The 10,767-nt window shown below is 36.4% G+C and overlaps 1 protein-coding gene across 1 annotated transcript; it reads left to right on the top strand.

Moving 5' to 3' along the window:
* The first annotated feature begins 5,855 nt into the window (after positions 1–5,855).
* Positions 5,856–10,200, top strand: LOC122608912 (receptor-like protein kinase FERONIA). Its single transcript, XM_043781983.1, has 5 exons — positions 5,856–6,782; positions 6,865–6,912; positions 7,498–7,548; positions 9,495–10,100; positions 10,171–10,200. Exons 1-5 carry the CDS (start codon positions 5,856–5,858, stop codon positions 10,198–10,200), a joined length of 1,662 nt encoding a protein of 553 aa, XP_043637918.1.
* Positions 10,201–10,767: the final 567 nt, after the last annotated feature.

Here is a 10,767-nt window from a genome sequence, read left to right as displayed (position 1 = left end):
AAGCACCACAAAGTCTATCTTTTTCGAAAGAGAGAGGAGGAAGACCACGAACAAGGTTCTTTTTGGCCAATGAGTTTATGGTTTTGAAATTCACATGCGACATACGCTTGTGCCATAACCAATTTAACTCAGATGCTGACTTAGCAAAGAAACAAGTCTCACTATCAGTTTTGATAGGAGTGAAGTCTACAAGATATACATCTCTTATTTTGGAGCAACCAAGACGACTTCCTTGTTGATGTTTACTACAGTGCCTTGATGCTTATCAAGGATTACTTTGTAGTCAGCATCACATAGTTGACTTATGCTGATGAGATTATGCTTTAATCCGTTTACATAAGCAACTTTTGAGAATTTGATGAGGCCATTAGAAATAAGTCCGTATCCTTCAGTCTGGCCAGTAGAGTTATCACCGAACACCACTGTAGGACCAGGTGCCTCAGTATAGTCATCCAGCAGGGATTTTGAACCTGTCATGTGTTTTGAACAGCCGCTGTCCAAATACTACACTCCTTTACCTAGCGAGCCCTGCATGGATGAAAAGAGGATAAGGATTACTTTATTCATCCAAACCTATGTCAGCAGGATTTTCTGGAGGTACTTCAGAGGAGGAAGTAGGCTCTACAGAGAGAGCTTCTACCAGAGTGAGGTGATTTCCCACAGAGACGGGGATAGGGTTTTCTTCACTTGTGGGCAGAATGCTGGTTTCATTACTATGAAAGTAAGCAAAGCTGCTCACAACATCAGGAGCACTGAATTCAACCAGCATTGAGGGTTGCCCCCAAGCATTTGAAACAACTCTTTGAGAATGAGGAATTTCAATGCGCTGAGCAGCAATGGAGTCAGCAATACTTGAATTAGTGACAGAGGAAGAGTCACTGATAACAGGTTCAGTAGAGAGGTTCTCACTGATTCTATTAGAAGAGGAAGATGTTTCAGCAGCTGTAGGGATTTTAGGTACACATACAACTGCTGGAGCATCTTTAGGACAGAATAGAACACATTCAGAAGCAACATGTCCTCTACTGCTACAGAGATAGCATTTATTTTCAGAGGAATTGCCTTGACTTTGAATGAGAAAATCCCTCAGTTGAGATGAAAGATCATTCACTCGCTGAGTGAGTTCATTTATTTGAGGAGATAAGGAAGAGGAAGCCTTGCTCTTTTGCTTAGACTTGGATTTATTCCTTTGTCTAAGCTTAGGAGGGGGCATTTGAGGAACAGGGCCAAGTATGGATTCACCATGATGATTTTGAGGCGGTTGATGTCCTCTTATCATGGTCCATGCTTGCTTCCCAGCAGGATGAGAAGAGGAGTTACCCTGCTGAGGCAGATTCTCACGAATAGGAGTAGTGGATCTGACTTGCCGCTTTAGAGTGATCGACCTCATTTGTCTATGAGGTAGATACTCCTTGTTGAAAATAGAGGATTGACAGTGCTGGGAGGGCACATGTCCTCTTTGAGGAGTAATAGACCTTGTTTGCTGATGAGGCAAATATCCTCGCTGAGGAGTTATAGGCCTTATCTGCTGATGAGGGAAGTGTCCTCGCTGAGGAGTGTCAGATCTATTCTGAGAAGGCTGTCTTCCCCTTTTTGGAGTGACATGCCTTAGATTTGATTTTGAGGGTAAGGAATGAGATACAACATCAGCATGTACACCCTTTGTGGGAGGTACTTGCTGGTGTTTTTCATCAGCGAACCTGACCTTTCTATTTACTTGTTCTGACATGGAATTTGTATGAGAAGGTTCAAGTTGAGAGGATATAGCACCAGAAATTTGCTGATAGACATGATGGTCCTGCTGAGGGATACCATAGTCATATGGAGCAGCAATGGTGCTTCTTTTGAAAGGCTCAGCACCTTTTGAAGATAGAGGTTGAGGAGCAATAGGCACATACCCATCACTCGAGATATCTCCTTTGAAGGTTCTTGGAGGAGAATTTTGAACTCTCCCTTCGTGTGGCAACATGCCAACAATAGGGAGATGGGAGAACATGTTAAAAGTACTGGTAGAAGTACTAGTACTTTTAGCATTTAGAGAAGAGGGATCACTAGAAGATGCTGAAGCTTTAGTGTCCATCTCAGCATGATAGTCATTATGTCCTTTGACAAAATACCGCTTTTTCATTTCATCTAGTGAGATGGAAGACGAACAAGGTGGATGAATGGATACTTCAGGCTTTACATCATCTTTAAAGGAGTCAGCAATGGAGGCAGCAGCATCAAAATTGCCACCAATTACTGCTTGTACTTGAGCAGGTACTTGTTCGCTCAAGCATTGATGATGGAATTTAGAAGCCTTTGACCAGGAGGTCACAATCTTCTTTAGATTAGAAACTTCAGCCTTGAGAGATTCATTCTCAAGTTGAAGTTTTTGAGTCATCAACTCATGAGATTGAAGTTCAACATGAACATTCTTCAATTTCATAAGTTTTTCAGATTTTTCACTCAACTCTACTCCAGCAGAGTTAAGTTTGGATTGAAGTTCAGCACGTAGACTTTCTACGAACTGAAGATCACAAGACAAAGACTCAATGATTTTGGTCTTGTCTTGATTTGAAGAAGAGAGAAGAGAGTGTACCTTTTTAACAGTGACGTTCACCCACTGACTAGAGGAGACTTGATCCTTGGTCAGAGCATCACTGTCAGCAAGTGCCATAAGGCACATAGCATCAACATAATCGTCATCATCAGAATCATCTGAGTCAGCCCAATCATGTTCCTCAGCAATCAGTCCTTTTGCTGGGACTTTATCCTCTGTTTCAGCAACCTTGGCCTTCAGCTGATAATATTTGTTCCTATAATCATCAGCAGGTTTGGGAGGATTAGTTTTGGAGGCAGCAGGATTGGGCAAGGAGACTCTACACTCCTTCTGATAGTGGCCTTTCCTGCCACATCTCCAGCACTCTTCCTGTGATTTATCAACAGGAGATTTGAGGGGAGTAATCGTTTTTCGATTATTCCACCTTCTAGAGTATTTTCTTCCAGCAACCAGGGCAAATCCCATGAAGTCATTAAACATTTCTTGTTTTTCTTCATCATCCGGCTCATTAATGAGAGTCTGAATTGATGCTGGAAGATTAGAGATACTGGCACCATCATAGAGATCGATGGGCTCAGTAGAGACAAGAGCAACAGGGTCAGAAATAGGATGAGACGAGATGCTGACAGAAGAAGAGGAAGAGCCAGCATGCCTTTTGACATCAGCAGAAGCTCGAATATTTTGAGCCAATGCTCTTTCTTCAAATTGAAGAGTACCAAAAAGTTCTTCAAGATCAAAGTCTTGGATTTTCTTTGTTGTGCGAAGAGTTTGTCTTAAGTTTTGCCACTTAAGAGGAAGAGAATCAATGAATTTGTGACATACCTCAAAGTTATCATGGGTAATGCCTACATTTGTCATATCATTGAGCAACCCTTTAAAGCGAGTGTAGGTGCTCTCAAGACTTTTATCGGGGAGGGAGAAGAAATTTTCATAGGCTTTTTTTAAATCAATTTTCTTGATTTTAATGAGGTCAGCAGAGCCTCCATAGATGCTGACAAGTCTATCCCATACTTCCTTTGAAGAGGGATACTTGATGACCAGTTTCATGATTTCAGTAAGAAGAGTAACTATAATCATGTTTTTAAGTCTGGCATCAAGATTTACCAGCTTTCTTTCTTCATCTGTCCATTGGACTTCTGGTTTAACCAGGTCAGTGACTATTTTAGGAGCTTCAGGTGTAGCTCCTGGAGTCCTTTGGACATACATCGGTACGTATGGACCCTCAGTTAATATGGTCATTAAATAGGGCTCCACACCAGCGATGTGAAGAAGCATTCTCTCCTTCCAAGATCCAAAATCTTTGGGCTCAAACTTAGGAGGTGTTGACACGTAACCAAAGTCACGTGTGTTCACAAGGCTGGGAACAGAAGACATGGTTCTTGTTAAAAAAAGATTTAAGAGGAATTAAAGAACAGAAATTTTAAATATGAACAAAAGAAGGCAAACAGATCTTGTTCCAATGACTTAGGAACGGTGGCTCTGATACCACTTGATGGTCCACGAATGCACAACTTATGTTTAATTTAGAATACAAGAAAGAAAATAAGCAAGCAAGTAAACAACAAGAACAATGTAAAGTTCAATTGCAATACATCAATGCAAGGATAATCATATGTATCATTGATTAAACGATGAATACATGGTTGATCTTACACTTGACTTACAAGAATACAAAAGAACAAAGATAATTGCTAAGTCTAGACAGATAAGAAAACCTTGAGCAATTACAAGTGATACACACTTTCTAGACGGCCAGACGCACTTAGCACAATGTGGTTGTGTTGCTTTATATAGGGGAAGACATGAGTCAACACAGCCTGCTTTGATTGTGACTTGATGGTGGTTGTCGACTTCCAGTTGGCTCATGGTACTTGAATCATGTGCCTATTGTCTTCTATACCAAATCGGGTAAGAGAGAGAGAGAACCCTTGCTTTGGTCCCAACATGTACATTTACCATTCAGGGCAAATTACAGTTAGTTAACCACCATGTGACCTTTTTGTCTTTATGTAGTTTGAATATTTCCCGCCAAGACAAACTTAGGTCAGTATGCATCTTGCTGAAGACGTCTCTTTAGTTGCTGGTGAATTGTTAGAGACTTGCTGACGACGTGTGTCAGCCAACAAGTCTTCGTCAGCGAATCCCAGACTTAACAATATCGATTACTGTAGTTTGAATAGCTATAGCTAGTGTTAAGAGATAGGAAATTATTGTTTTTTATCATAAGAAATGTAATTTGTATATATTACTAGTAAAGAACGTAAATTACATTTATTAATTTAATAAATCTTGTTTAAGATAATGAGGTCATGCAATTAATCCAAAGGTCATAATTTCAAATTGTGTATGAGTTTTTCACAAATGAATTAAAGGAACTCTTTTATAATTATTGAGAGATATGCGTGAAGGTGGTATGACAAATTAAAGTTCTACACATTTTTTATAAATTTTTTAAAATGAAAGTTCATATCTAAATTTATAGATATTAAAAGTTCACAATTTTTAATTTGAATAAAATTTCACACACTTTTAGTCTTATATACTGTTAGAATTTAATATAGTGCTAGATTTGTATGTTTTAATATAATTGTATATATGAAATTGTGAAGGGGTCTAGATGTAATTTGGTTTTATAGACAAGTATATATACCCACTCACTTCACTTATTTTATAATTTTTGTCACTTAATAATACCAATCATTCTTTTATCTTTTTTCTCCTTAAAACACACATATACCGTACAAAGGTTCACTTACATTTACATATTCTTTCATATATATAACATATCTATCATGAATTTCATTATTTTACATAAAAAAAAATGACAAATTGTTTATATTAACTAAAATTGTGGATAATTGCAATGTTTATTGTAGGCTTTTACTTACGTTGAATGACCCGTCATGTTCATTGAGTAAAAGGTACGAGTTACTCGTTAATGATAATGGTAGAAAGTCTACATATATATGTTGGCTTAACCCGGACTGTGCTAAAAAGTCATTTCGTATAATAGATCCCTAATCTAAACAACTCAATGAGAAACCCTTGTCAACTAGAGACTTAGACGAGAAAACTCTTGTAATCCAACTATAAGTAGAAATTAAGTACAAGGAGTCATCCCCAGATATAAAGATTGAACTTGGACTAGATCGAGACCTCTTATAACGAAACTAGTCTCTTTGTTACTAGATCATTTGGTGATGGTTTACCCGTCTTGATTTGTATTCTACATTACTTTCATCTAAGTTTGTATGTTGCATGTCATCTTTCTTCAAATTTATTCATTTGCAGCCCAAAGCCGTTGATAACACGAATGTGGCCACTCAAAGAGTCCGCTCATTTACGCATCCCACTACAAGAGGTTAGATTGGCCACCCAAAACTTTAATGTTAAACATCTCATTGACAGCGGTGGATATGGTCATGTTTACAAAGGGCAAGTGTTGCACCACCGACAATTGATCGATGTTGATATAAAAAGGTTTGATCGGATGTTTGGGCTAGAAGAGAAAAAGTTCTTGACCGAAATTTCAATGCTTTCTAGTCTCAAGCATCTAAATAATATTGTCTCTATTGTTGGGTTTTGTGCCGAGGCTTACGAGAAGATCATCGTTACCGAGGTTGAAGTCAATGGAAGTCTTAACGACAATCTAAAAAACCTAAACCTTACATGGTTGCAAAGATTACACATATGTATTGGTGTGGCCAGGGCTTTGACGTACATCCATTGTGATACAAGTCACGGTTATTATGTCATACACCGAGACGTTAAGAGCTCTAATGTTATGTTAGATGGAAAGTGGGATGCCAAGCTATCTGGTTTTGGACTTTCGATTAAAGTTCCTGCAACTCGGAGACATGACCTTGTTTTCGATGAACCTGTTGGCACAATGGGCTATGTAGACCCAGTTTATGTAAAAACCGGAATTGTGACGCCCAAAACTGATGTTTACTCTTTTGGTGTTGTATTGTTTGAAGTCCTTTCCGGGAGACGAGCATATGCTAAAGACGGCGCAGGTAGATATCTAGCTTCAGTGGCAACGAGCCACTATGAAGAGGGAAAGTTGGATGAGATCATTGATCCTCATATAAGGAATCAAATGCACCCACAATCATTTAAAATCTTCTCTGACACAGCCTATGATTGCTTGAAGAAAGACCGAGAACAACGACCGGATATGGAGAAGGTTGCCAAAAGACTTGAGAACGCCTGGGAACTTCAATGGAAACATGAAAATCCGGTAAGAAGCTCATCATGTCCTTTTCTTTTTTCAACCCGTTGGTTTTATCATTAATCATTCGTTTGCGCTTTTGATATTGAAGGCAAAGTTACAACCTCCAGCTTTTGGTACGTCGCCCAACCACGTCAAGGTAATTCGTCCATTTATCATAAACACCTGATTGATCAAAGAATGTTAAAAGGGGGTTTGGGATTTCGTTTTATGATAATTATTTGATTATTATGTTTATAAAGTAAAAATAATCTTAAACAACATTTGGATGTAGAAGTGATTATATGTTATGAAAAAGCAGTTTTGAATAAGCATGTAAACATTTTCAAAACGCAGTTTTAAAAACCCAAAATTTATTATGTAAACGCAACGCCAAATACCCCTCATATATTGGCTTAAGATATTCAATATATAATTTGTTACCAATTAATACTTCATCCATCTCATATTAAATGTTTAATTTTGACTTATGAAGTCTTTTTCTTAATGAACAAAAAAATTTATGTTAAATAGTAATTGTTAAAAGTTATATCAATGAAAAATATATTTAAAACTCAATCCACCCATATATTTCATTTGAAGTGTTAAATAATACAAACAAAAAATTTTACGGTCAAAGTTAAAAGTAGAAAACTTAACAAGTCAAAATTTGATATTTAATATGAGACGGACAGAATACTTTTTAATAATTTATATCCCGTTGATTCATTTTATTTTAATGCAGCAACCCCTAATGGACGATGAAAATGAAGGAACGTCATCCAATCGTCTCAAGGTAATTACTTTTTTTTATTATTATATAATAAAAATTACATTATCTTGTTGAAAAGTTAAAAAAAAAAAAAATTTGAAAATTAATTTAACTTTAATGAACCCTTATTCGTTACTACTTATAAATATTAACTAATTACCCTTAATAAACGAATTTTACACCCTAAATACTTATTTTCTAAAATATCTTTACCACCACTTTTACATTAATCACAATTACATTAAATTTTGCCACCACCATTAAACCGTCATTTCTGTCATTATCGACGTATTGCACAGGTATCTTGTTAATTAATTGTTAGTAAAAATTATTAATCAGGTGAATAATAAAACGTACCATGTATCATACTGAACCCAAAATGAAAGTTACTAATTTTAACACAATTACCCTGATTACAATCAGGGTCTTACAATCTACACGACTACACGACCATTATTTTTACCCACACATCACCTATCATCACGTATAAATATAGGTAAAATAATTCCAGCCCTATTTGGCTAAGTTTATCAACCCAAGGCCCATACGTCGTGTATTTGCTTGTAGGGATTAGTTTCCTCGAATGTAAGAAACTTTGAACAAATGTTTATTATTGGAAATAACTAAAGTTGTGTGTATTATATGTAAACAACTTTGAAATAATGTTTATTGTATATAAGAATTTCGTTTCAACCAATTAAAATCTGACAAGTGGTTCTCTATATGGTTGCCACGTATGTTTTCTTACATACAATAAACATTTTTTCAAGTTGCTTACATACAATACACATAACTTTAGTTTTTCCCTACTATAGACATTCGGTCAAAGAGATAGTTACATTCCAGGAAACTAATCCCTTTGCCTGTACAACGCCACATAGGTAGGCAATACTTTTTTTGGTAAGTAATTTTATATAAACTTTCGTATTTATATTTCAATTTTTTTTATCACCATTTTTTAGTTCTGATGCTCAGTAATAATGCTCAGTAATAAGTAGTTTTATAGATTAATCCTTTTAACAATATAGCTTAAAAATCCTCCTAACCATTAGATGATGACATGTGAAATAAAAATCAAGGAGTAGAATTAAGAAAAATAATTAGTGGATACCACATGTCACCTTTTTAAAGTTTTAAGAGAATTTTTAAAGTAATATTTAGAAGAATTAATCATTTTCCATATTGAAATAAAATTAAAGTGCCTATTTTCTAACAACCGTACCCCTTAGACCTTTCACCAATGTTCATCAATGTTTTAAAGACTAGCATACACCGGCTAGTATTACCGGTACTACCGGTATTTTAAGCCCGGTAATTTCCTGGTATCTTCACTATTCAATATCGGTCGATATTTCTTGTATTTTCTCGTAATATCTTTCCGGTATTTCAAAAAAGAAGTTGAGTTTTTTAAAAAATTATTTTTGTGATACTTTAATGTTATTCTTTGTTATTTATGAACTTTAAAGTTTATATTTTATTATGAAATACTTATTGGATATTATTTTTGAGTTGATTATATTTATATTTTGACTATTTTTGTTACATTGTAACAACTTTAGTAAGATTTCTATAAAAAAAAATTAAAATAGTCATATCGGCCGATATTTTCGATAATAACAAAATATTGGAAAGAAATTTCACAACTATATAACTAAAATACCGGTTTTTAAAAAGATTTGTGCAAATTTTGAAAAATAAAGAAAGTGATATTAGTACCATTTATTTTGATAGATTTACTATAATTGTACAATACTAATTGTATAGTCAGTTATCAACCTTGTACATCGTAATACATCCATAAAAATCACGGTAAGAATATCATTTTCGTTTTTAAAACATTCACGTTGACCGTCCCGTCGTGATATCTAATCTACACTACGTTCATCAAAGTTTGTGCTAAATAATGCTCGTAGCATCTTTAACTCTTCCTTCCTTTAAATTAATTCATTTCCAACCCGTTGAGTACACAGATCATCCCATATATGTCATCACTCGAAGAATTAGCTCATTTACGCATCCCACTACAAGAGATTATATCGGCTACCCAAAACTTTGCTGTTAATCGGCGTATCGTTGACCAAGGTGGATTTGGTTATGTTTATAAAGGAAAACTGTCGCGGCACGGACAACTGATCGATGTTGATATAAAAAGGTTAAATCAGATGTTTGGGCAAGGAAAGAAAGAGTTTTGGACCGAAATTGCACTGCTTTCTAGTCTCAAGCATACAAATGTTGTCTCTATTGTTGGGTTTTGTGATGAGGCTAACGAGAAGATCATCGTTACCAAGCTTGAAGTCAATGGAAGTCTTGAAAACAATCTAACAAACCCAAACCTCACTTGGTTGCAAAGATTACACATATGTATTGGTGCGGCCAGGGCTTCGACTTACATCCATTGTGATACAAGTCGCGGTTATGATGTCATACACCGCGACGTAAAGAGCTCTAAAGTTTTGTTAGATGAAAACTGGGATGCCAAGGTATCTGGTTTTGGACTTTCGGTAAAAGTTCCTGCAACTCGGAGACATGACCTTGTTATCGATCATCCTGCTGGCACAATAGGCTATGCAGACCCAGTATATGTAGATACCGCAACTGTGACACAGAAATCTGATGTTTACTCTTTTGGTGTCGTAATGTTTGAAGTCCTCTCGGGGAGACGAGCATATGTTATAGACGCCTCAGGTAGATATCTGGCTTTAGTGGCCACACGCCATTATGAAGAGGGAAAGCTGGATGAGATCATTGAGCCTCATATAAGGAATGAAATGCACCCACAATCATTTAAAATCTTCTCAGACACAGCCTATCATTGCTTGAAGAAAGACCGAGAACAACGACCAGATATGGAGAAGGTTGCGGAAGCACTTGAGAACGCCTGGGAACTTCAATGGAAACATGAAAATCCCGTAAGTCATATCCTATATATTGGTATTTCTATTTTATTTTTTTTCGAACTTTAAGTATTTCTATCTATTAGTATTAAGAAATTATGAGTCGAATCATTAATTATTCGGTTGCGCTTTTAATATTGAAGGCACTGTTAGAACCTCCCGTTTTTGGTACGTCGCCCAACCAACTTAAGGTAATTCGTAGGATGGCAATGGGTCGGGTATAGGCCGTGTTTAGTTAATCTCGGACCCGGACCTGAATAAAAATCCCCGTCCCAAACCCAGACCCGGAACCGACGGGTCCCCGTTTGCTTACTAACCATCGGATAACGGGTTTTCCCACGGGTAATCG

The sequence above is a fragment of the Erigeron canadensis genome, chromosome 7, assembly GCF_010389155.1.
Source record: "Erigeron canadensis isolate Cc75 chromosome 7, C_canadensis_v1, whole genome shotgun sequence".
Taxonomy (NCBI): Eukaryota; Viridiplantae; Streptophyta; class Magnoliopsida; order Asterales; family Asteraceae; genus Erigeron; species Erigeron canadensis.
The sequence above is the reverse complement of the archived record's forward strand: the minus strand, read 5'-3'. Positions and strand labels throughout refer to the sequence as shown.

Bases quoted from the DNA above. Each gene is read 5' to 3' on its own strand.
- LOC122608912 (XM_043781983.1), top strand. From the start codon at position 5,856: ATGTGGCCACTCAAAGAGTCCGCTCATTTACGCATCCCACTACAAGAG. The intron at 6,783-6,864 runs GTAAGAAGCTCA...TTGATATTGAAG, and splicing joins AATGGAAACATGAAAATCCG to GCAAAGTTACAACCTCCAGC. The intron at 10,101-10,170 runs GTATATGTAGAT...TAATGTTTGAAG, and splicing joins CAATAGGCTATGCAGACCCA to TCCTCTCGGGGAGACGAGCA.